This window comes from Littorina saxatilis, linkage group LG13, assembly GCF_037325665.1.
Source record: "Littorina saxatilis isolate snail1 linkage group LG13, US_GU_Lsax_2.0, whole genome shotgun sequence".
NCBI classification, from domain to species: Eukaryota; Metazoa; Mollusca; class Gastropoda; order Littorinimorpha; family Littorinidae; genus Littorina; species Littorina saxatilis.
Window position 1 is genome coordinate 24,227,263 of NC_090257.1, and position 27,500 is coordinate 24,254,762.

Below are 27,500 nucleotides of genomic sequence, written 5' to 3' on the forward strand. Positions count from 1 at the left end.
TACCGTGCATTCAATAACATGACTTTTACGTCATTGTCATTGTCTTGGTGTACACATAGACATAACCGAGTCTTTTTATATACGTCATAAGTTGAGGCGACATTCCAGAAATACATTATGTAACACATTGTGCTAATTTTTTCTGGATCATTGAATTATAGTGTGTTTTGGTGTTGACGGAAAGTTTTGATCTTTGTTTAACAACACAATGTTTAACAACAACAAAAGTGACAACATCATCATCAACAACAAAAACTATGAACAAATGCAACATCAACAACTACAACGTAACTCACATCAATAGATCTACACCAAATGAAACAATGACAATGTTGATTATGCTTAGTTACTAGACAAACATACACCAATGGGTGGGAAGAACAATGTCAATTTTGACACGATCAAAAACGGCACATTGCCTTGAAATTATTGAAAATAAGAAAGATCCAGATCAAATAACTTTTCGCTGTGATAAATTCTACTATCCTTTCTGGAAAGCTGTTCTGATACAGGTATGTCACGGATCTACCTTCAAAAGGCTTCTCAACATCCTGGAAAGATTATCACCGAGAAAATGGGCATATGATACCATATTGTCCTTGTCTTATAATGATGATAAGATATCTTTAAATCAGGAGTCTGTGGAAAGTGTAGCACAGTCTACAATTAGACTGGATCATGATGGCTCTAAACTCTTGGTTATGCATATTTATGACAACCAGAACATTTTGTTTCAAGGGAAAAAATGCCGTCAATGGATTGCAGAGGATTTTGAAAAATTACAGACAATTGTACATGTACTTGCTGACACCTCAAAAACTGCTACAGACAATGATCTGACAAAAGTCTGGAAAATGACAAGCCTCATCTCACCTCCAGTTTCTGATAAAGAAGAAAATTCGTGCAACTCATACAACCTACTGGATAAAATCCTCAACCAAAACAACGAGGAAGAAATCATATCTTACCAAAATGCTCTCACTGACACCAACATCAACGACACTTCTGTTGAAGACACTTCTGGTAGTTGCAATGTAAACACATACAATATGCCAGAAGTAACAGCTATTAACAATGAATCTGCTTCTAATTGTAATGAGATCATTGACGACAGCAACAAAGAAACCAATACAAGTAAAACTCCTCTTGTTTCTGAAACCAGCATCTTCGTGCCTTCGAACGAAGAGCTTTATGATCTGGTGCTTCAGCTCCAAAGTGATTTGCTTGACTCACAAACGAGATCAGACAGAAAAGCAAAAGCCGAAAGGCAATACTACAGTGCAGAAATAGAAGAATTAAAGGGAGAAAACATGAGAATAAAACAGGAACTAGAATCAATAAATAAAAAGAATCAATCATTGCATAATAAAATTCTTGACTTGAAAAAAACTCAGCTTTCTGCTACCAAAAATACCAAAGTCAAGTCTTCCGTGACTGCTTCAAACGAGCAGCCTCCAACCCCCTCTCCCGTCTTATTGGAACATCTCCAGTCCCCTAGTTGCTCTACTAACCTGTCAAACGAAAGTACGGCTGTGATTTCGATGTCTACATGTGATGAACATCAATCTGACGGTGAGTGGCCTGAGCTGTCATCAATAGAGTCTGACACTTCCACCCTCATCATTGGTGACTCAGTTGTGTCAGGCCTCCATCAGGCAAAGATGCACATTGACAATGAAAAATCACAAGTATTGTCTCTTTCTGGCCTTGACAGAGAACAACTTATTGGGCTCCTAAAAGGAACAGCAATACATCCCAACGTCACCACAGTTGTCCTGCATGTAGGGATCAACGACTGCAAGCGTGGTGGCGTCCTTGGAAAAGGAGCATGGCGCTCGATCATTGCACACACTCGGCGCTGTTTTCCAAAAGCAAGATTAATCATGTCTTCAATATTGCCCCACCGAGATCAACATGAACATATCACAGCATGTATAAATGAATCAAACGACAACTTAATGCAGCTCTGTCATCAACAGCACATTGATCTTGTCAACAATGACGTCAGCTTTTTCACCATACGAGGGGACATCAAAACAAGATGGATGAGGGATGCTCTACACCCCAACAACAGAGGGACAAGTGCCTTAGCTATCAACATCAAGCGTAGTTTCTCTGGCAACATCCCTGAAAACAAACATTCAACAACATCAAGACAATATCATAATGATGTTGGACGATCAGAAAAACGAGGAAACGATGATATATCATCATGGTGTGATAAGACCCAACCACGTCCTCAAAGGCAAGCGACTGCATCATTTGTTGGACGTCACTACGGACCCAAAACTTCAGGCCCGCCACAATACCAACAACCTCCAGGTCAAGTTCCTCAACCTTTAATGGCATTGTCAACTGCTCCGGGAGTCAGCCAACAACCGGGTGTACATGTATTTGCTGAGCCCCACCCTCGGATCAGTGCAAGAAACCTGGATCAGCACCTCGGATGGCACTCACAGGAACAAAAACCTCCTCTCTTCCATTTCCCTAATATGCCACGTCAACAGCTGCCAGAATTGTATAGACCTGAACATATGTCTCTGCATCAACAGAGCATGAGATCAGAGGCTCTGAGTGCCCTCGACAAAAAGTTAATGTTTGATCTACTATCTAGAGCACTATCTTCCATTTAAACCCAGCGGTGTGCATCTGTGTCGCTTTTTGCAATATCAGTTATTGTGTTAGGATATAAACGGTTTCGTTTTAACCGAAGTCCTGAGTCTGAGACAGCTGCCTCTTTTCAAATAACCTTGTAAGTTAATTGTGTTCATTCTGTATAAATATGCGTTCCAAAAGTGGATTAAACATTGGACACGTGAACGTCTATCACTTGGGGAACAAACTGCATGATGTCAGTTTACTTCTCAATACGTCACCATCGCTTCATCTACTTGGGTTAACAGAGACAAGACTGTCAAACCTAAAGCATAATGATGATTCTGTTGAGATTCAAAATTATTCTTTTATAAGACGTGATGCTGCTCATCCAAATCACACGGGAATCGGTGTTTATGTGCACAACGATTGTTTTCATGTTGTGAAACGCCGGCATGACCTTGAACCACAGAGTGTAGAGTGTATTTGGCTAGAAGTAAGGCCAAACAATTCATCTCCTATTCTAGTTGGATTCTTATACAGAAATCCCGCCTGCACGGATGAATGGTTTGATGACTTTATAGATATGATGGACAAAGTCAACGTGTGCAATTGTAATATGCTATTATTGGGAGACTTTAATATTAACATGTTAGTAAACCAGTCTCAATGGATTGACAAAACTGAATCGCTAGGTATTACTCAACTTATAAAAGAGCCCACAAGAGTAACTAGCATGTCTTCAACTCTTCTGGATCATATATACACGAACAATGATAGCATGGTTCTAAATGCTTCAACATCTAATATTTGCATGAGTGACCACAAACCGATCACGTGCACTTGGTCGTGTAAACGACCAAAGGTAATGTCAAAAGGTCATACCTATATCACGTATAGATGTTTTAAAAAATTTGACAAGTCTGCGTTTTTACTTGACTTAAGTTTGGCAAATTTCCAATTGGTGTCAAATTGTGTTGATCCTGAAGAAACTGCATTGTTATTTGTCAGAACATTATTATCTGTTGTTGACAGACATGCTCCAATCCGCAGGAAAAGAGTTAAATTTTCGACTGTACCGAACTGGATGACAGGTGAAATTAAAGATGCTATGTTAGTTCGAGATTTTCTAAAAAAAATTAAACAGTTTGAACTTTACAAAAAAATGCGAAACAAAATTTCTGAATTGGTGAAACTTGCAAAAAAGAAATATTTTCAAAATCTTATAAGCGATAAAAATGACATATGTCAAATTTGGCGTGCAATGAATGAACTGACTAGTAAATCACGCAAAGCCCCATCCTGTATTAATCCTAATATAACTGCTGATGATTGTAATAGTTACTTTCTATCTATGACCGACAATGTTCTTGATTCCTCAGCCAGTTCTGATCAGATTGGCTATAAGGTGCCTGAAGTACTCAGTCAATTTTGTAATGAGAAACTTTTGCCATCTGACTCGTTTGATATACCTGTAATCACAGTCGTTGAAGTTGGTGCACTAATTTCTAAACTAAATAACAAAAAAACAATGGACACAAACAATCTTAATTCACAAATTGTAAAAATGTCACTTCCTTATATTGTAAACAGTTTAACCCATGTATACAATCTCTCTATCAGGAAGAATGTCTTCCCATCAGTGTTTAAAACGGCTAAAGTTATTCCAATACCAAAGTCAAAAGACACCGATAGCCTTGACAACTACAGACCGATATCTATTCTCTCTATACTGTCTAAACCCCTGGAAAAGCATATACACACCCATCTCCTTAAATATGTTGAAGAAAACAATATTTTTCATCCTTATCAATCAGGTTTTCGTCCTAAACATTCATGTCATACTGCCCTTACCCGGCTCTGTGATACCTGGCTAAAAGCAATAAACAATCGTGAAATGGTTGGAGCGGTATTCCTTGATCTCAGGAAAGCATTTGACTTAGTTGATCACGCTATTTTGTTAGACAAATTACTTATTTACCTGCAAAATAGCTCATCTGTGTCCTTTTTTACATCATATCTGTCAGATAGGAAACAAGCAGTCTACCTAAACGGTTCATATTCATCACAAGGCACTGTAAAATGTGGAGTCCCACAAGGTTCTATCCTTGGTCCCTTACTGTTTGGACTATACATTAATGATTTACCATTACACCTCAAACAAGAAAATGCTGTACTTGATCTTTTTGCGGATGACTCAACACTTCACAGCAGTAATACAGATATAAATCTCATAAGAAAAGTACTCCAAGAAAGTATAGCAAATATTAATGATTGGTGTAATTGTAACAGAATGGCACTGCATCCTAAGAAAACAAAAAGCATGTTAATAACCACAAGACAAAAACACCAGCGCCAGCCTCTGAGCCTTGATCTTATGCATGGTACAGTTAGCATTGCTCAAGTCCATCAACACCGTGTGCTTGGAGTTGTAATTGATGATGAACTTAACTGGCGCTCTCACATTGATACAGTTTATAAACGAGTTTCTAGGAATCTTTTCTTACTTAACAAGCTCTGGTGCGTTGTTTCTGTGGATGCCCTCAAAATGTTTTTCCACGCACACTGTCTCTCTCACATTTGCTATGCATCTATCTGGTGCAATGCCAGTGATGTTCATATAAAGAAAATAAACACACTTCACAAGAGAGGTGTAAAGTTATTAAACCGAGATCCCAATATGACTACTCAAGAAAAATACACTCAACTGAACATTCTTCCGTTACATCAGCAGTTCTTTTTAAATGCTAGTGTTTTCATGTTCAAAATGTACCACCATGAAACACCTTCATACATCCAAGACCTGTTTGAGCGTCCTCCTGGTAGAGCGAGGCTTTTGAATTATACGCTACCGCTCCCACGCATTGATTTGTATAAATCTAGTTTATCCTACTGGGGATCGCTTGTGTGGAATATACTTCCAATGTACTGTAAAACATGTCAAACCCTTTCATATTTTAAAACAAATGTTCGAAAATATCTTTGTCAAAAATAATTCTCTCCCTACATTTTAAAATCATAACTGTTACTGCATAACATATTAATCATCATTTTATTAATCAATGAACCACGTTATTATAACTAGTGTTTTGTTAGTTTTAACCTGATTACAAATTCTTAGTTAATTAGTTATTCGTTTGGCTGTTCAATACATGTTATATAAATATATAATTGTAATGTATAATGTCATGTATGTCTAAAAGGGACAGGTTGGAAGATTAGGCATTGCCTAAAACCTTTATCCCTTTGTATTAAAGTTTTGAATCTGAATCTGAATCTGAATCTCTCTCTCTCTCTCTCTCTCACCTACACCCACACACATACACTCTCTAACATGATCAATTAATATCCTTACAACTTACCAGTGAGGAGAAAGAGGACCGTGGCAACGATGAAATTATAACCAAAGAAGAGTGCAGTACTGGCCCAGCCTGTCATTTCCAGTTTTTGAACGAAGAAATAGATGGTGTAAAGAAAGTAGTAAACTGATAGTCCAACACCTGCCAGCATTGGCTTCCACCACCATTTGTAGTTCTGACCAAAGACAAAAACAAACAAAACCGAGATGTAAATTATACTGGTCAATTATTGCAAAACTAACAACACAATCGGCACTGAATAGTAAAGATGCAGCATTACTATTCCTGGTCTGCATTTTAGTGCGAGTTAAAAATAGTCAAGGCAAAGGCTACCAACAGCTGCAGCCAGCACACTGCTAAGCTCGCTTGCTTGTTATACCCAAATGCTTCCGCGCTACACCGGAAGATGGTACTCATCAGTGTATGCACCGCTCTGAGCAAGGCAGCACTGCTGTGTAGAGAGGTGGTGGAAAGGATGCTAAAAATAGCTCAGCCTGCCTGCAGCTAAGGAGGCAGAAATGAAGCCCTGGGAATAGCTGTGACAGGTGAAATTGCCCTGACGATCGAACACCTCTGGATAACAACCACCTGCCCATTACAACCGCCCCAAACGATAACAGGCGAGTTTCTTTTCTATATTATTCACATTTTCATAGCAACCATCTGTCTATAACAGCCAGTTTTGGTTCGGCCTATTTGGGTGGTGGTTTAAGACAGGCTTAACTTCATAAACCATTGTTGACGGACAATTGCATACATATATATACTAAAACCCAAAACGTTCTCAACGGATTTGCACTCATCTCTAGAATGGGTCCAGGGGCTTTGATATTAATGAAAAACTGTAAATTTATGTGAAAACTCATGTCTGAAAATCTTAATCAAACGAGGCAGAGTGCTAGTTTAAGATCTGAAAAACATAGGAACAGAAGCGCTCTAAATGCATACAACATGAGCAACAATCTCACGGCACCTGAGAGAATAACAATTTGCAATGAACAAGCGATTGAGTCACTCCTCTTGTTATATTCTCTCAGGTGCCAGGAGATTGGTTCCGCAAATTAAAGTCTCACCTACTCGTGTTGCACATGCTGTCTGACTTTAGAGCACTTACTTCCCTTGTTTTCTCAGAAACATGTCTGGAAATGTCTGTAGCGACAGAACATTCAGGTTCCCTGCTGGGGCGGGGACGTAGCTCAGTTGGTAGCGCGCTGGCTTTGTAGCCAGTTGGTCACTATCAGCGTGGGTTCGATCCCCACGTTCGGCGAGAGATTTATTTCTCGGAGTCAACTTTGTGCAGAATCTCTTCGGTGTCCGAACACCCCCGTGTGCACACATGCGCACGAAAAAGATCCCACGTTCACAGCGGAAGTCTCAGGGCTTGGAAAACACGAAGACACGCATGCATCATCTCTCGTCTCCGATTATCATGATCGTATTTCGATACTTTGACGAGACAAACCCAATGCTGGTGTGTCGAAGAAGACAGCCACAGCGGGCTTGTTCGAATCAAAGTATCACACCATATCTTCAACGTATTACCAATACCTGTCCCAATATAGACCAGTTAGTCTAAGAGGACGTTAAACCCTAATAGTCAGGTTCCCTGCACATATAACATACTCACCTGATTGCACAGCTGAAGGAAGCAGGCGTAGCAGGAGATACACACAGCGATGACAATGGTGGCAAAGAGGACCACCATCAGACAACCGCTGGCGTGAAAGTATTGAACAAACCTGAAACATTTAGCATATGCGTATGTATACCATTTTGCACGAATTTTATGTACAGTGGAACACCCCCCCCCCCCCCCCCCCTTTTTGAGACCTAAAACAATCTGAGAAAATCAGGTCTTAAAAAGGAGGGAGTCTTCTTCTTCTTCTTCTTCAGTGTTCCAGAATTTTCTGGTTACGTGTGAGCTCGTTTGCCCATTTGGGTTCCCCACACTATACTCTGAGAGCATAGTCAGCTCACTCCGCTTTCGTTGAGTAGGCATGCTGGGTATTTTCATGTTTCCATAACTCACCGAACTCTGACATGAATTACAGGATCTTTTCCGTGCGCACCAGGTCTTGTGCTTGCGTGTACACACGAAGGGGATTAAGTCACTAGCAGGTCTGCACATAAGTTGACCTGGGAGATCGGAAAAATCTCCACTCTTAACCCACCAGGCGGCAGCGACCGGGATTCGAACACACGACCTTCCGATTAGGAGGCCGACATCTTACCACCACGCCACAGCGCCCGTCGGAGGGAGTCTTAAATTGGAGGTAAATTTAGTTTTAATTTACAGAGGTTATGAACAAAAAATCTGAAAAAGCAAGGCCTTAAAAAGGAGGGAGTCTTAAACTGGGGGTCTGAAAAAGGGGGTTCCACTGTACAGTTGAAGGCATCTACAGACCTGGGAACCCATGTTTTGCACTTGGAGTATTCTCAAACAAACTTGGCGTATTTTCAGATAAATGAGTGTACCCCACACAACATTTGAACATCCATGATTCAAACATGGTTCGCACGCGTCCGTTGCGCCGTTAACTAAGTTTACCAATACATTTCAAACAATTGCATTTTTCAATGTTTAATGACAAAAGCTGTAATCATTGATCAAATGCAGAGTTATCCAGTTATTTTTAATCATTAATATAAACAGTGCCCCAGTAAATATACAGGAGTGACAGGGATGCGCTTGTGAAGAAAAGTAGTCTAGGAATTTTTCTCGTCGTATTATTTTTCACCGACCGTACTGATCGTATTTTAGACAATCAGGCGTGCAAAATACGGCGAAATCGTATGGGTTCCCAGGTCTGCATCTATAAAGACCACCCAAGGGGCCAACCAAAACTGGGCAGACCTATAGGTTTCATATAAAACCTATTATTGAAAGCGATTTTCTCATGAGACCTAAAGGTCCATTAAGTACAGGAGCTCGCGATGCGGATGGAAAAGTGAATCATACAGATCAATCAATCAATCAAATAATCAATCAATCAATCAATCAATCAATCAATCAATCAATCAATCAATCAATCAATATTCCTCTCCCATTCACCCGTTCACACACACACACACACACACACAGTGACACAAACAGACTAACCAAACACTGCTAAGACAGAAGAAGGCAGGAATAAAGATGGCAGAAAAGGGCAGTATCCCCTCAATAAGCACCAGAACTCCAGCCCACATGTAGCGGGGCTGTTTGGGAATCGGTGGCGGTGGACTCTCATCAGCGTTTTTAAGCTGAAATATGAACACATTTTGTTGTTTCTCTTTGAAGGATGTTGTACTTAATCAACAGGATGGATAGTTTAAGATGCCTATATTAAAAAAAATGCAATCAGCGTGCAAACAAATCTAAATATGCAAGTATACCAGCATATGCAGGCAGTATAAGGTGAACGAAGCATTATAAAGTTCTCTCCGAAACAGCAAAAAAGTTAATTTCAACCATATTGGTCACCCTCACCACCTTCATTCTGTGCGCTGAGCAGCTGGCCACCAGCGACTTATCTATCATTTTGTGAGAACGGGTCATGTATGCTCTACCCCTCCTCACACACACACACACCTAAACACTCATACATACACTCATGCATGCAGGCAGTTGCACACAAACATAAACTACCATGCAAAAACACACACACGCACAAACACACATGCAAACACACACTCACACACACACACACATGAAAGCACACACACACACGCACGCACACACAAACACACACACACACAAACATCCTTCTTCACACACACACACACACACACACACACACACACACACACACACACACACACACACACACACACACACTCTCTCCTACGCATGGTCACACACACACACACACACATACACACAAACACACACACAAGCACACTCCCAACCCCATAACCCCCCCCACACACACACACACACACACACACACACACACACACCACTCAGACTTATAACCAAACTCACATGTTCACCACGCTGATTCACAAGTGTCGTCAAGGCAAAGGAAAGCCAGCCTCCGACAAGCGTGCAAGGTACCGGCAGACACACCATGAGGAGAAACACCCTCGACAGGCTCCACACGTCCAGCGCACTGCTGCTCCCTTCCTCCCAGTGGATCAGATTCAGGCCAAGAAATATGCTGAACAGCAGTCTGAATGAAAAAAAAGTTGAACAAAGTGAGATTACAATAATAAAGTGCAACCCCCCTTTTAATTCAAGAATCACTCCTCTTTAAGTCCCTGTTTTCCCAGACTTTGCAAATTTACCCCTGTTTTAAGACCTGATTTTCTGACATTTTTTGAGGTCTTAAAAGGGGGGGTGGGGGGGGGAAGGTTCCCCTGTATAATAGAAACCCCCACCGCCCTTTTATGATTGCAAAAAAACTTGAAAAAATCAGGTCTTAAACAAGTCGCGTAAGGCAAAAATACAACATTTAGTCAAGCTGTAGCATCATAAGTCCACCGCTCGTGGCAAAGGCAGTGAAATTGACAAGAAGAGCGGGGTAGTAGTTGCGCTGAGAAGGATAGCACGCTTTTCTGTACCTCTCTTCGTTTTAACTTTCTGAGCGTGTTTTTAATCCAAACATATTATACCTATATGTTTTTGGAATCAGGAACCAACAAGAAATAAGATGAAAGTGTTTTTAAATTGATTTCGAAAATTTTATTTTGATCATAATTTTTATATTTTTAATTTTCAGAGCTTGTTTTTAATCCAAATATAATATATTTATATGTTTTTGGAATCAGAAAATTATGAAGAATAAGATGAACGTAAATTTGGATCGTTTTATAAAAAAAAAATATTTTTTACAATTTTCAGATTTTTAATGACCAAAGTCATTAATTAATTTTTAAGCCACCAAGCTGAAATGCAATACCGAAGTCCGGCCTTTGTCGAAGATTGCTTGGCCAAAATTTCAATCAATTTGATTGAAAAATGAGGGTGTGACAACTTTTACAAAAAGCCGGATATGACGTCATCAAAGGTATTTATCGAAAAAAAGAAAAAAACGTCCGGGGATATCATTCCCAGGAACTCTCATGTCAAATTTCATAAAGATCGGTCCAGTAGTTTGGTCTGAATCGCTCTACACACACACACGCACAGACAGACACACACACACACACACACACACACACCACGACCTTCGTCTCGATTCCCCCTCTATGTTAAAACATTTAGTCAAAACTTGACTAAATGTAAAAAGGAGGTAAATTCAGCATGACAGACCGAAAAACTGACACAGACCGACAGAGAGAAAAAGAGAAATGGGTGATGGGTGAGGAGAATTATGAGTTGGAAAAAGAGGTCATGAATTTGCCACAATTACACACTCATGCACACACACACACACACACATGACGCACATCTGCACACTTACTTACGTACTGCCCGTTATGCCGGTTGGCATGTAGGGCAGCAACATGTACACACAAGCAGAGTTTATTCTCACCCAGATATAAGCCAAGAGCGATAGTACACAGACAGAACGGCGCAACATTTCCCATCACCTTTACTCCGTTTCCCGATATCTGCAACAAACAGTTATACAAATCAAACTACAAGAGAACCCCCTCTAAAAAGATTTTTTGTTTGTTTGTTTGCTTAACGCCCAGCCGACCACGAAGGGCCATATCAGGGCGGTGCTGCTTTGACATATAACGTGCGCCACACACAAGACAGAAGTCGCAGCACAGGCTTCATGTCTCACCCAGTCACATTATTCTGACACCGGACCAACCAGTCCTAGCACTAACCCCATAATGCCAGACGCCAGGCGGAGCAGCCACTAGATTGCCAATTGTAAAGTCTTAGGTATGACCCGGCCGGGGTTCGAACCCACGACCTCCCGATCACGGGGCGGACGCCTTACCACTAGGCCAACCATGCCGGTCTCTAAAAAGATGAAGACACAAAAAACATTAGGCCTTAAAGGGGGAGGGGGGGGGGGGGGGGGGGGGAATCTCTTGAAAAGGGGGGAGGTTGGGTTCAACTGTATTCACAAGGCACATTGCAGAAAAATAATGGCATACATTTCACTGACAAGAGTGGTGCCTGAAATACAATAGACCCTCCGGAAGAGAGGACACCTCCCAAGAAAGATCACTTTGTGCTGTAAATTGCCTTTATCTGTTTTTAACCAAAATAAAACCACTGTACAGGGAATTCAGGGTTATTCACACAAGGTTTCCACACTTGCCTGACTCTGACCTCTCTATCTGCAGCAACTTTACACTTCAGATAAATACAATCAATTAATCAAACGTATCAATACATTTTTGTGTGTGTGAGGGGTACTTACTCTGAAAAATGTGCCGAGACACAAACCCAGCTGCCAATCCACTGACGCCGTAACCCCACTGGAAGAGAAAAACAACAAATCATGCAAAAATTGCAAAAGAGTCCAAGATGAAAAAAACTATATCCCCCACCTTAAATTCCCCTTACACTGCTGCCATATTCAACCATTACCAGACCTGTTTACCCTGACATTGACCCATGAGGAAGATTTGAAGGAAAATGAGGAAGATTTTCCACTTCATGCGGAAGATTTTTTTTGAAGCCACAAACTCGCTCTAAAGCAATAAAACACACTCTTTTTTTCATAATTTGCTGTGTGCAAAGAAATGATCAACTTAATTCTACATTACATGATAGCGTCATTGTATATTTGAGATGTAGTTTTCGGAGAAAGCAAATAGAAAGAAAAAAGTGATCGAGAAATGACTGTCACACAGCGTGCAGTAAGAATGGCTTGGTCCAAATTTCCTGGAAACCGTCAAGTCCGGATACTTCTTTGAGTAATCTTCTTTCCACTTCTGATAATAGATTCTCTTCTTCTCTGCCCCACACGCACTATCGCGCTCTTCATCGTCAGTTTCGTGACGGTGTCGGTGTTGTTCCTTTCTTTTTGGAGGCATTTTGCAAAAGGACACCAACAGGCAACACGTGTAACCAAAGTCCCGGAAGAAGACACCGTTCCGGAAATTGACGAAAGACGTCTTAATACTGAGAAAACTATCGCAACTTTTTACCGAAAACATCACAAATATTTTTTTCTCGAAATCGCGCCAAATTGCGGAAGATTTCAAGCAGTGCGCGGACAAGCGGAAAGACGATCTTAAATCCGTAAAACTTCCGCCCATTCCGTAAGAGTAAACAGGTCTGCATTACCATATCTGTGCATACATCCAAACAGAAAAAACCCACATTAGAACACTATACATGAATACAAAAATACAAAATTGTTTGTGGATTATTTGTATTCTTAAATTGAAACACAACCTCTGAGGCCTTTAATTGTTATGCAGCCAGCACACTCACTAACAGACACTGTGATGCACACAGACACATACACATTATCTCACACTGACTCACAAAAGTCGACACACAATGACACACACTCACATCTTATCAGAAATAGCCAAAAGGTCCTGACATTAACCAAAATCACCTTGTCGTACATGTGTCATGATGAGATCATGAAACTGTAAAACAAGCGTGCAATTAATCAGCCCCCACCAGTCCCCATGACCCCCATGTTTTTTTAACGATGCAAAATACTGCAATCTTGAAGTCTCAAGAATGATCAAGTGGGCTTTTAAAATGTCAGAAATTCTCCAACCACATGCATGTATGTGAAGATGCAAACAAAAAACTCACCATGGTCCATTTGACTAGTAGCCCTGGATTGGCAGGAACCAAAATGCCTACAGATCCACCCACTGTACACAAATAAACACAATCAACAGTTAGTTTGTTACACAAACACATAAACATGGCAGCTGAACTAATTAACCTGAAAGGAAAACAGATCCACAATGACATGGGGCGCAACTTTTACATTGCAAAAAGTTGCAGAACAACCACCCCCCCCCCCCCCCCCCCCCCTCTTTCCAATTCAAGACATACCCGCTCTTAAGACCTTGCTTTATCAGATTTTCTGTCCTTTATACCCTGCAATTTTACCTTTATTTTAAGACTAAATCCATTTTAAGACCAGATTTTCTCTATAATTTTGGAGTTTATAAAAGAGGGGTTCCTCTGTACATAAAAATGACTGACCCAAGACAGCCAAGATGGTGCAGAAAATCTGCGCTGCATTGCCACACAGTGCTGCCAGCATGACGGCGTTCTCGGGAGGCCTGAACACATCCCTGTCCAGTGCCTTCCACGCATCTTCATCAATTCTCTGCAACCCAAAAGTCATTTCATTGTCCACTTCATTTCACACTTTTTCGTCCCCATTGCTGGCATTTTTGAGCAAATCATGCTGTGTGAGTCTATATTTTAATTAAGGTGCAGTGGATTCCCCATATTCTTCAGATTCGTCAAATTTGCCAGAAATCCCCATTTGCAGACTCAGAGATGGTTATCCATCTCCCACCCCAGTGTCACCACAAAAGACTTTGATCATTCGACTGCCATAAGTGCAGGCGGCTTATTTACACCTTAAAACATGCATAAACCTGGGTATAGCGCAACTCTTGTTGCTGCTAGCTTTCCTGTGGGGCTGCAGCACCCAAGACCTCAGACTGACAGCCCACTTTGTCAACATCACGGGCCAACAAATTTAGACACAACCATCATCGAACGCTGAAGAAGAAGAAGAAGCTGCTTTTGCTTTCCACTGGGAGGAAGCGACCCGAATTTCACATCATTGGGATACTAGAGTAAATGAAATTAAATGAAAAATGAAAAAAAAATAGGGTAACACACCCACCCAGCTTTGTCTCAAGGTAAATCTATCATTGCAGGCTTTGAGACGCAGGTGAAGTTTGTGGAAGCGTGGATGTGTTCGAAGCAGCACCAACAGGACCATCGCACATACGAACAATGCTATTATGCCGGTGTTCATAACACTGGAAAACAAAATAACAACGGAAAAATTATCACAAAGCATGCAGTTCATTTTCCTTTCTGTTTTATTTGTTTTGATTTCAATCAACCCCCGCCCCCCCCCCCCAAAAAAAAAAAAAAAAAAAACCATTTAAAAAAAAGGAAAAGAAATCAGTTCAGTAAGTTCCCAACGTCAGACTTCCTTCATATAATGACTATAATAAATGTGTTACTAAATCGAAAATTTTTAATTAAATTTTGATTTAATATAATATACTTACCCAATTCTTATGAATGCATTGACTTTAGTCCCACATGCTAGATGTCGAAAAAACCTCTCAAATTACCTGCCCTTAGTAGGGTGGTAACCAAGCTAAAAGCGACGCCATAGCCGTTGCTATGGCCTGACCTTGCTCGGTTACCCATAACCCCCTGCGCACCACGTGAGCGCCAGCATCCGTAATGATCATTCGAGACTATTAATCAAACAAACACCCCAAGGACATAATCCAGCGGGGATGGATGGGAGGGTATTAACTATAAGAATTGGGTAAGTATATTATATTAAATCAAAATTTAATTAAAAATTTTCGATTTAATCACATATTCTTACTCCAATTCTTATGAATGCAGATTCCTCCTAAAGGTGGAGGGAACCTACTTATGTCCTTGTAAGAACCTGCCCTGCAGCAACTAAAACCAGCAATGAACTGGAGCTGTCTAGCCGCGTGCAGGAGATATCCCGAAGATAGAAACCGATGAACACATCATCTGATCTCCAGTCAGCCGTTTGCAAAGCTTCGCCTAGGCGACCAGAATGCAACACGGCCATACAGGAAGCACAAAATCTGTACCCGAGCTGTTGGCAAACCTCGCATAGGCGAGAGGAACACCACCAGCCAGAGAAGAACACCAGACTCTGGACTCCCGAACGCCTGAAAAGGAATAGAGGGAGGACCGAACGCCCCCCCCCCCCCCCCCCCCCCTGTTCAAAAACGCCCCATTCATAGGACTGTCCCATGAATGTAGCAGAGCCCCTAGAGAGAGACAAAGAAAAGATGTCTCTTTCGCTCCATTGTAAAGAAACAAGAACCTGAGCTAAAGCTCGTGGTTCCAAAAGACAGTAACATCAAAAAAGGGATTAAAAAAGTCTAACCAGACAGTTAGAAAATCCGAATCTCCCGGAGCGAGAATCCTCCCAAGAGGAGGGAATCAAACACCAGAAGATATTGACCAGGTTTCTGAAATCCCAAAACCTGACCAAAAACCGTGAACAAACGGAACCAAAAGCCCTAAGGCTACATCCTCTGGCAAACCCCAAAGCGCATGCGCCTCATTGCCCTATAGGGCTGAGGCCCAGAGTAAGTAGAACAAAGTCCCACGCGCTAAACAAGGGGGAGCCTCTAAACCTCGTAAAACAAGGTCCTTTGATCATGCCCACAAGAGAGCCATGAGCAACATAAGAGAGGCCTATTTGTTTCAAAACAGCTGAGATAGCCGAGACGCCGGAACCTCAAAGAAGAGGCCCAGCTGCCCAAAGCCAAAAACTGAAACAGAGGTGAAAAACCACCTGGCTTGAGAGAGGGGCGCTAAGGAGTTGCACCCCCGCTCTAAATCCCCAATTGGCCAAGGAGGCCAAAAAAGGAGTATACCCAGAAAAAGTGGAGGAAATATATGCTTCATGCCCAAAGACCAGAGTCAGAACCCATGATCTAAAACACAAACAGCACGCCTCCAGACCCGTAAGCAGGTGGGCCAACCACTGTGCAAGCCATGAGAGGACCTGTAGAGCGAGTCGGCCAGATCGCAGAGCTGGACGGGGAGATATTCCCCTGAGAAAATGATTTAGAGTGAAAACCCCAATCAGAATCCCTTATACTCTGTCTGACAGGGAGTGAGAACTTGCTCACCCCAGCTAGTTCACATAAGAAGCAACAGAAGAATTGCCCGAATGCAACAGGACAAGCCTGTAAATAGCCAAAAAGAAAGGCTAGTAGACCAAGAGCTACTGCTCCTAACCCCAGGCAAAAGAGAAGCCCAAGGAGTTGCGTCTACATCACAGCCTCAAGACTGCAATTGCCAGTGCAGGCCCCATCCAGACGAAAACGCATCCATAAAGCGGTCTAAGTCCAGGGGGAAACCAAGCTAGGGAAAAAAGACCCCTGAGCGATCCAAAAGGATTCCAGCCACCTTCCCGCGTGGAGGAAGCCACTCTGGAGGAGGCCCTCATGTCCCAGCCTGTGAGGCCGAACGCCCCAAAAAACTTGAGGAAAGGAGGGCCAGCATAGCTATCGATACCGTCCGACCGAAGATCGGGTCTAACGACCCCGCAGAGGCCTGCTCTCGTGCCAGTCTGGCAGTGAAAAGAGCTTAAAGCCTCCCTATTCTCTCTTGTGAGAAGAACAAACCTTCCAAGAGACAAAGTCGGACAGCATGCCCAGGTAAAAACCTGGGATAAGGACAGCTAGGAATTTTGTCTGGTTACTGAGAGCACCAGGCAAAAAGCCTGGTTCAACACCAAAAGAAAGTGCAGCTGACAAGCTGATTGACCTTGAAAAAGCTCAACCAGCCCCCGAGATAGTCCAGAGACCAACACCCCCCAGCAACAGAGCCCTTTCCTGTGTGCAGAAACGCAGAAGGAAAGCTCATGAGAGAGCACCGAGGAAAATCTCAGCCAAAGCTGAAAGCTCTAGCCCATGCCGACCCACCTCCCGCAGAGAGGGAGGAGGCACTGAACCAAAACACCCCTTTGTAACCGGGAGCGCAAAAACGCGCTGCCAGAGGTCCAAGAAGGAAGGGAAAGATTCCAGCTATTGAGTAGGTTTTAACAACCCCCGAAAAAGCCTGAACCTTGCTTCCTGCAACCAGCGTGAAATCAAACCCCTTGTAAAAGAAGGAGATCACACCAAGCAAAAACACTGTGGGCCTAAAACGTCACCGAGAAACTTCTCCGCTCAGTGACGACCCTAGCCCAAGCTGCCAGCAGCCTGGCTAAAGCCCTATCCAAGGCATCCTCCCTAACCCAAAAGAGCGCTCAGGGAGGATAAGATTGCCTATAAGAAAGCACAGAAGAGAGTCTCAACCAAAGCAGAAAACTCCAAACCATGCCATCCTAGCTCCTCCAGAGAGGAGAGGGAGGAGTAACATCATGAAAACTCCATGTTCCGTGTGGTCTGTAAGCGAAGCTAGAAACTAGCCCCTGGCAATAAAAAAGTCCGGATCAGACCCTGAGCCTGAAAAATTCCCTGCTATCTTCTTCCGCACTAAAAGTGAGGACGAAGCAGCCTGAAACCCCGAAGCCAGCAGACCCCTGCGTATGAAGCAGCGGGAAAGGTGTAGGCTGAAGACCACTATCCTAAGGTGCGGATCAAGCCAAAAAGTGTGGCATGTGGTAGGCAATCACCGCAGACTCAGCAAATGAAACAAATTGCGAGAAAGCCTGTGAAAACCCAAAGCCATCCCGGAAGAGGAAGGAGGAGAGACACCCCCAACCTATCCGGGACAAAGTAAACTGCAACAGCAGCCGCTCTATGTATGGGAAGCCTACAACCAGTAGGCGACCCTATACACTCCCCCTCCTCCAACAAGGAGTCCGAAGCTAACCACTAGTTGTGTAAAACACAAAAGGAGGGGAGACCGGGGAGGTCGCGCACTAAATCCTCCTGCCGATAACACCGCCAAGAGTGTGGATGAAAAGCGTGATCAGTCTCTGACTGCCAACCCAAAACCGCTCACCTGAACAAGAGGTGGGGGGAAGAGGGGTTGGTAACTGGCACAGATCTCTGCCGAGAAGGAGAGAGAGTGGAGAAACAAGACAAAGCCGGGCCCGGCGCGTCTTACCCCACCCGCTGTGCGAGAGAAGCATCCCAGTGCTAAGAACCAGACTACCTGGTTTGAACCACAACTCACCCCAAGTGGGGAGGGGGGTGGTCCAGCACAGTCGTAACCCCTAGAGGGGGTAAGGACTGAAACAGAGAAACGGCCGTAAACGGCCGAACCTCGCTCGTCCACCTGCCGAAGTCAAGTAGCCCTAGCACTCACCCACCCCTAGGAGGGGGGGGGGGGGGGGGGGGGGTGACCTATGCTGGCTAAGGACAATGACCACTGGCCAGGCGATACTATAGCCGAGTCCCCGCAGACCATTGTGAATACAAAGAATGGGAGACTGGAGAGAAAGAGTATGTTCTGTCTCCGCAAAGCTCATTGTTCCCTGACCACTGTGCGAGACACCCTGCCGAGAACAAAAGAGAGTCAAGCTCATTGTTTCGCGACCGCTACCCGCGACAAGCGCGGGCAGCTAACACAGCACCTGTCCCAAATGGAGCAGAGAAGGAGTATGTAACGTAGCCTGGAAAGCCGTACATAGCACCCCCGCTGTGTAGAAAAGCCTGAGCCACGCCATGCCCCGGATGGGGAGGGGGGCGGCTCTTCACAGCAGTAAGAGCGACGGAAAGAGACGAACCGAAAAACGGCCGACCCCCCTCCGTCCACCTGCCGTAGTCCTATAGCCCACCGCCCACCCACCCCGATAGGGGAGGAGGACGATTGTCAGGCCAGGACAATAGAGGCCCAGACTGTGAAGACAGTCCAACAGCGCCCACCCCATCCAACCCAGAGGGAGGGAAAGGGTGGAACGCTACTCCAGCCCCCACCCGATCCTGCCCAGTGGGCGGGAAAGGGTGAGCCACTGATACCCCCTCCACCCTGCCCCAAATGGAGCAGAGAAGGGGTATGTAACGTAGCCTGGAAAGCCGCCACCCGAACGCGCCCGGGGGGCGGGAAAGGGTGGGAAGCTAACACGGCCCCCTGCCCGCAAAGGGCAGAGTGGGACAAGCCCAGGCCGTGACTTACCGTGCCCCCCCACTCCCCCTTCCTCACGGTAAGGGGGCTGCATGACCGACCCAGCAGTGCTGTTTTTAAAGCAAGCCGAGCGGCCAAAGCAGGCGGGGAGCTGGCCCCCTCTCCCAAAGGAGAGAGTGCTCGCGAACAACCCAGTCTACCAGTGGCAGAAAGGACTGAACCGAACTGGCCGTTTGCACCAGGCGACGGTGCGATGCAGGAGCGCCCCCCCTATCCCCCCCCATTAGCGGGGGGCTGCGTAACACACTGCGAAGTACCGGCGGTAATCAGAGTGGTTAGACACAGGCAGGGAGCAGGCCCCCCCTCCTAAAAGGAAGGGGTGCTCGCGAACAGCCCAGAGCCACCAGAGGCAAAAAACGGGCTGAACCGAACAGGCCATTTGCACTTGACCACAGTGCGAAGCTGACGAACGGGAGGGCGGGAACCGCCGATCGCGCCTGAAACAGCTGAGAATACAGACCAAAACATTGTTAAGTCCCCCCAAAAGGAGGACATTGACTGATTCCTCTTACTCAGAGAAAGGGGAAAGAATAGCCACACGGCCACCCCCCCCCCCCCCCCCCATCAGTCGCACCGACGACGATGCAACAAAAAGTCTATAAGGAGCCCAAAGGCTGATTAACCCCAACAGGGGAAGCGAGCTGTGAAAGAACTGAACCCGCCCTCGGAGGGATAGGAACATAAAAAGAAGTGCTGTATGACGGATCTACGACCCGCATAATAGGCAAATCAAAGTTCTTAGGCTACTCTTAGGTATAGTTATCTAAACCAGGCTAAGAGCCTTGTCACCTTCCAGTCTCGCGCCAAGTTTAGCTTTGTTGTCGGCCATTTTAAGACCGGCGAAAAACAGTCACCCAGAACAAAAAACTTCTGCGTGCGTGTTCAACACAAAGCTATCAACATTTATACCAAACATAAACAGGAAAGATCTCACCAAAAGGTAGACGGACAGGTAGACCCCCAAGAACCGGCTAGTCTCAAGGACGAGCAGGCATGCGAAGGCCAAAAGTGAGAGCGAAATTCGGACACGTCCACCGTGTGTTGTCGAAAGTCGAGAATGATCATTACGGATGCTGGCGCTCACGTGGTGCGCAGGGGGTTATGGGTAACCGAGCAAGGTCAGGCCATAGCAACGGCTATGGCGTCGCTTTTAGCTTGGTTACCACCCTACTAAGGGCAGGTAATTTGAGAGGTTTTTTTCGACATCTAGCATGTGGGACTAAAGTCAATGCATTCATAAGAATTGGAGTAAGAATATGTGATTAAATGAACATTCATCCCAACTGTCCACTGGTGATTCGTAGCTCCAATGTTTATATTTTCGACAGAAAATGTTATGTCATATTTAGCACCTGCATAGCATACACATCAGAGTTGAGGTGTTCGTACCGATGTAAGTGTTAAGCCGATCGGAAGCATGGAACATGCTCCGGATGTTGTGAAAAGCTTGTCTGAGGTACATTTTTAGGGGCTCTTACTCTTTCAGACCGCTGAAAATGCAGACAGAGTTTATTTAAGAAAACGTCTATTTAAGGTTCCTCCATACTTGTTCTTTGATTCAAGAGCAATTTGATTCAGGGAGAGACTAAAATGTCAGCAGTACCAACAATCACTGACCTGAAGAACAGGATGTTGGTGTTCTTGTCAAGCAAAATCAAGCCCCAGCGTTCACTCCACCGTATATCAGACTCCTAAAAGCACAAATACATTCAGATATATATGGAATTTTATTACCAATTCAGTGCCACATATGGCTTTTTGACCAATCAGGATGGATTCTAGGTGACCCTCTAACTGTTAATATAACGTTCAGACAGGGACCCTTTTTATATTTAGTCAAGTTTTGACTAAATATTTTAACATCGAGGGGGAATCGAAACGAGGGTCGTGGTGTATGTGTGTGTGTATGTGTGTGTGTATGTGTGTGTGTGTGTGTGTGTGTGTGCGTGCGTGCGTGTAGAGCGATTCAGACCAAACTACTGGACCGATCTTTATGAAATTTGACATGAGAGTTCCTGGGATTGATATCCCCATACGTTTTTTTCATTTTTTTGATAAATGTCTTTGATGACGTCATATCCGGCTTTTCGTGAAAGTTGAGGCGGCACTGTCACGCCCTCATTTTTCAACCAAATTGGTTGAAATTTTGGTCAAGTAATCTTCGACGAAGCCCGGACTTCGGTATTGCATTTCAGCTTGGTGGCTTAAAAATTAATTAATGACTTTGGTCATTAAAAATCTGAAAATTGTAAAAAAAATATTTCTTTTATAAAACGATCCAAATTTACGTTTATCTTATTCTCCATCATTTGCTGATTCCAAAAACATATAAATATGTTATATTCGGATTAAAAGCAAGCTCTGAAAATTAAATATATAAAAATTATTATCAAAATTAAATTGTCGAAATCAATTTAAAAACACTTTCATCTTATTCCTTGTCGGTTCCTGATTCCAAAAACATATAGATATGATATGTTTTGATTAAAAACACGCTCGAAAGTTAAAACGAAGAGAGGTACAGAAAAGCGTGCTATCCTTCTTAGCGCAACTACTACCCCGCTCTTCTTGTCAATTTCACTGCCTTTGCCATGAGCGGTGGACTGACGATGCTACGAGTATACGGTCTTGCTGAAAAATGGCAGCTTGCGTTCAGTTTCATTCTGTGAGTTCGACAGCTACTTGACTAAATATTGTATTTTTGCCTTACGCGACTTAATTGTTGTTAATATCACGTTAAAAATAAACAAGACAAAGTACAAATTTAAATCAACAATATCAGCGTGATTTCTTCTAAAGAATGACACTTCAAATGCTGTCAGATAATACTCTCTTTATCTAAAAAATATTGAAAAGCGAATTTTGTCGGTGGGTGCTTTACGGCACAGCAAGGCACCACCCATCCTCTGAGTGTGCAATGCGCAACCCGATCACTGAAAACTAAATTGTCAAAGTTCGGAACAATCAAGTGAAATTGCGTCACTCACTTTACGTCACATGTATCTTTACGTCATTCCTGGTCTGGAGTCGGTTCTAAATCTGTCGATCTCTGTTCAACAAGAAAAACCGAAGCAACCGAAACGCATGTTCAACATGGTTTATCTTGTAATATTGTTGTGTGAACGCATTTCCCCTGTTAATATTCATCACCTAAGGTGAGTGATTGGCTGACCCAGGTCACGTGAATGCTTTGACTGACAGGCATAATTAGGTAGGAGCTTAAGTTCCCATTGCGGCTGTTCTGTCTAATTTGCGGGGTCGCTTCAAAATTTCTTATGGTCGAAATAAACGGTAATAAAACCGTTATTTCTAATATGCTGACAGTGTTATCAAATGATGACAAGACATGTCTCACAAATGACACCTCCCCCCCCCTCTACCCGCCTTAAAACACCCCCAATTTAAGGCTTCTCCCTTTTTCAAACCTTGATTTTTTAGATCTTTTTTCATGTACCCCCATTTTAAGACTACTTCCTATCTGTCACGTTCGGCAAGGGACCCGATTTTATCAGATTTTTTTCAGATCTTAATTAAAAGGGGGGTTCCACTGCAGTGACTAAAGCCGTGGTTTGTACCTGTAGTTTTAAGATCAAATTTTCACAAGAAAGACACACACTGCAGCTATAAGACTTTGAAATTTTGGGGAAATTGTAAACTTGATTACTTATCTAATCTAATTATCATGTCTGCTCACTTTGAAAGCACATTCGTCTTGAGAACACAGTTGGTACTAACCTAAATCTATGTTTAACCATGTCAGTACTTAAAGCCTCAATCTGCTTTTTGCCACAGCGTTTCAGTGACGTGCTTTCGGGTGAATTTCTAAACTGAAAACAATCACAAAACATAATGCAAACATCCAAACTTATGAACATATAAAACAAATCTGTAAGTGCATAACTACAAGCTTTGGCTAATTCTTTTTTTTCCTCAAAGATCATGTATACATATTTTACGCAGCAAAAACATATTTTGGAAACCAGACACGCAGTTTAACTACAATCATGCACAGAAACGGCACATGTGGAAGCAACCATCTTGAATTTGTTCTTAAGAAACCTGAAAAGTATGGAATTCAGCTAAGCTTATCTAGGGGAACAACTTTTGTTAGCACAAGCAACTGAAGACACTAGCTGGCACCAGTCATTTTAAAAGTACCCGAATTTTCAACGCTTCCTGCACCATGCTGTGCCATTATACCAATCACCTCCCCCCCCCCCCCCCTCCTTGAAATATGAGCAAAGGATTGCATTAACTCCATAGTGTTGAGAATGCTGATGTGAGCAAATAAATGTCTGATTTTAACAATTCTTTCAACCATGTAAATGCTACCTTAATTAGAAATATATATATACAAAATAAACTTTGTATTTATTCTGCCTTTATATTCCTTTCCTGTTACCGTATTTGACGGATTACAAGACGCACCGTTTTATAAGCCGCACCCCCGATTTAAAAAAAAAAAATTGGGACGAGCCACGTATAGGCCGCGTCACTATATTAGCCGCCGTCGAAAAAAATATAATCACATCGTGTGAATCAATCAAAACAACCAGGCAAATGAAAGTACGGCCGTTATTTGGCAAAATCGGCTCCGAGAATAAACAAGTGAAACAAAGAAGAAAAGTGAAAAAGTTTGAAGAAAAATATCACACACACAATTTGTAACCAACACACACATGTAGTCCCGCCCAGAATAAGCTTTTTGGGGATGATTTACGACTTTTGCGCACATTTCGAGCAGACGAAAACACAACATGGCGGCTCTCGCTCCTCCAACTATCGCGACACAAAAAAACGAAATCCGGTGTTTCTCTGTACGCTATCTTGTCACGATGATTTGTTGACAAACGAAGATTCGCGAAAGAAAGAGAAAAGCGCCGAGTCTTGAGTAGAGAGCTAATAAAGTACCGGTAATCGCTAATCGAGCGAAATGAAAATCCGCGGCGACTTCCATTAGGTGAATGCTATTCAAGTTTAACTCCGCCTAGATGCACCCTAAAGGTCTTTCAGCCGGTCCCAAGCCCGGATAAAGGAGGAGGGTTGGGCGTGGGGTTAGCAACTCCACCCCGCCAAAAAAACAACTTGCTACAGAAACCGCAACAAAGAAAGTTGTCGCGGCCCTATGCTCCACAGGGAGTCTACAGGAATAAGTCAAGTCAATTGAAGTATTCAAGTTTAGGTAACGTTTTAGCCGCATCTTTTTAAAAGCCGCAATGCGATTTTTTTGGAAAAAAAAGTCGCGGCTTGTAGTCCGTCAAATACGGTACACACTGTCTTTCCCGTGAAGATATTTTGGCTCACCATCTCAGATCTGGCTAAGGTTTTCGCATATATGGGATTAGGTTACATTCCCTCCACTTGGTCACATATCAAAAAACAAGTCGCGTAAGGCGAAAATACAATATTTAGTCAAGTAGCTGTCGAACTCACAGAATGAAACTGAACGCAATGCAACGCAGCAAGACAGTATACTCGTAGTCCACCGCTCACGGCATAGGCAGTGAAATTGACAAGAAGAGCGGGGTAGTAGTTGCGCTAAGAAGGATAGCACGCTTTTCTGTACCTCTCTTTGTTTTAACTTTCTGAGCGTGTTTTTAATCCAAACATATCATATCTATATGTTTTTGGAATCAGGAATCGACAAGGAATAAGATGAAAGTGTTTTTAAATTGATTTGGACAATTTATTTTTGATAATAATTTTTATATATTTAATTTTCAGAGCTTGTTTTTAATCCGAATATAACATATTTATATGTTTTTGGAATCAGCAAATGATGGAGAATAAGATGAACGTAAATTTGGATCGTTTTATAAATTTTTATTTTTTTTTACAATTTTCAGATTTTTAATGACCAAAGTCATTAATTAATTTTTAAGCCACCAAGCTGAAATGCAATACCGAAGTCCGGGCTTCGTCGAAGATTACTTGACCAAAATTTCAACCAATTTGGTTGAAAAATGAGGGCGTGACAGTGCCGCCTCAACTTTCACGAAAAGCCGGATATGACGTCATCAAAGACATTTATCAAAAAAATGAAAAAAACGTATGGGGATTTCATACCCAGGAACTCTCATGTCAAATTTCATAAAGATCGGTCCAGTAGTTTAGTCTGAATCGCTCTACACACACACACGCACACACGCACACACGCACACACACCACGACCCTCGTTTCGATTCCCCCTCGATGTTAAAATATTTAGTCAAAACTTGACTAAATATAATAAACAGCCCCAGTGCTCGCTGTGCACAGTGGAATTTCTATTTGTGAAATTTTTTTGTAAATGCAACCAGTGCCTTTTTAAGAAATTACTAAACCTAAAAAAAATTGTCAACGCACCATGCAGTCTGAGGGTGTTGATTTTTGGTATGTGACCAAGCAGTCTTATCCAATGATGACGATAGTATTTTTTCAAACCGGTACGCGAACTTTTATGATGCAAACAGTCCAGAAAAAAACGGTAAGCAGGGCATTGGAACCAGTATAAGTCGAACTCAGGGTACTGGTTTTAGTGCTTTACCAGCAGAAAAAAACCCGGTAGTTCTAAAAATCAACCAGTAGGTCATACCGGCAGCCAATTTTGTTCCGGTGTTTTTTCGTTTCAACCGGTAAAACACCGGTAATTATCGGTTAACGCCAATACTGCTTATCAGGTTAATAGCCTAAACTGTTTTTATGGGAAGGATTCACAGTGCCTTGAAAGAAAAAAACACCCACAAAAAACACATTGCATACCTTCCAGACCACGTCAAAAGTGAACGATATGGTAACGTCACGTTTACCGAAACGTTTGGCTGGGATCTTCACCGGCTCCAGTAAGTCTCCCCTTTTTTCACTGAAATATTTCATTAGAAACCATTTAAAAATTGTAGCATAACATAATGTTATTTATATATATATATATATAAGGACAAATCCCGCGTTAGGGCGACATTGTGTCACCCAAAGGGATATTACGTTCTTTCCGTCCTCTATAGGCGACGAAATAGGTCAAACTTTTCTGCATTTTTTAGTGCAAAATGCTTCGACGCCGGAGCGGGTACTGGACCCAGTGCCTTTGTAGTGCACTTGCACTACAACCGCACTTTGTAGTGCACTTGCACTACAACAGCACTGGGTCCAGTACCCGCTCCGGCGTCGAAGCATTTTCCACTAAAAAATGCACAAAATTTACAGGACGGAAAGAATGTCAATACCATAACCCGGTGGTATTGCAATAAGTCAAAGAACAGAGTCAGAAACAGTGAAAACCATTAGGGCGACCCAGAAACCGTCGCCCTAAACACCAAGTACAGTAAAAATATCCCTTTGGGCGACACAATGTCGCCCTAACAGCGGAATTATACTTATATGAGGCTTTGCCAAAAGGTGCTGGGGGGGTGCTTGGACATTTGTGACAAACTAAACCTTTTCAGTTGATTTTTTTTGGTGTTTTAAGTGATACATTAGTCTTTGATGAACACATTTGTGTAATAAAAGAATGGTTTGTGCATTTGGGAAATGTGTACGGTTTGATAATATGCCATAAAACGCCAATTTTGAGAAAAGCCACATGTGCAACAAAACTGACCACAGAAGCCATTAATATCATTTCATACAACTGGTAATGATTTATTTCTAGTAAACAGACCCTGCAGAAGCATTATCAGTCTTTAAAAGTACATTTGGAGCCAAATCTTGAATGCAGTGTCACGTAATGTCGCAAAACGCTCAAACATCATAAAAGTCAAAACTGATACTTTCTGCTAAGTAACCACAAGAAGTATAAACCCTAAAATAAAATATAACACTTCAACAGAAACACTGACACATGTTAAAAATATCCCTAAAAGTTGTTA

At 42.8% G+C, this 27,500-nt stretch overlaps 1 protein-coding gene across 3 annotated transcripts in view; it reads right to left on the reverse strand.

Annotated features, from left to right (window-relative positions):
* The window catches only part of LOC138945331 (transmembrane 9 superfamily member 2-like), a 48,447-nt gene that overhangs the window by 3,271 nt on the left and 17,676 nt on the right, over positions 1-27,500 (reverse strand). For all 3 annotated transcript variants that reach the window (XR_011448962.1, XR_011448961.1, XM_070316755.1), the window contains exons 7-17: positions 26,398-26,497; positions 21,274-21,347; positions 14,681-14,819; positions 14,023-14,149; positions 13,621-13,682; positions 12,260-12,317; positions 11,411-11,489; positions 9,919-10,105; positions 9,055-9,197; positions 7,582-7,693; positions 5,958-6,129 (exon numbers count right to left, since the gene is read on the reverse strand). Coding sequence is in view for 1 of the 3 variants with exons in the window: in XM_070316755.1 (XP_070172856.1) it covers positions 5,958-6,129; positions 7,582-7,693; positions 9,055-9,197; positions 9,919-10,105; positions 11,411-11,489; positions 12,260-12,317; positions 13,621-13,682; positions 14,023-14,149; positions 14,681-14,819; positions 21,274-21,347; positions 26,398-26,497 (1,253 nt within the window). In the remaining 2 variants the exon portion in view is untranslated. The remainder of the gene's footprint in view (positions 1-5,957; positions 6,130-7,581; positions 7,694-9,054; positions 9,198-9,918; positions 10,106-11,410; positions 11,490-12,259; positions 12,318-13,620; positions 13,683-14,022; positions 14,150-14,680; positions 14,820-21,273; positions 21,348-26,397; positions 26,498-27,500) is intronic.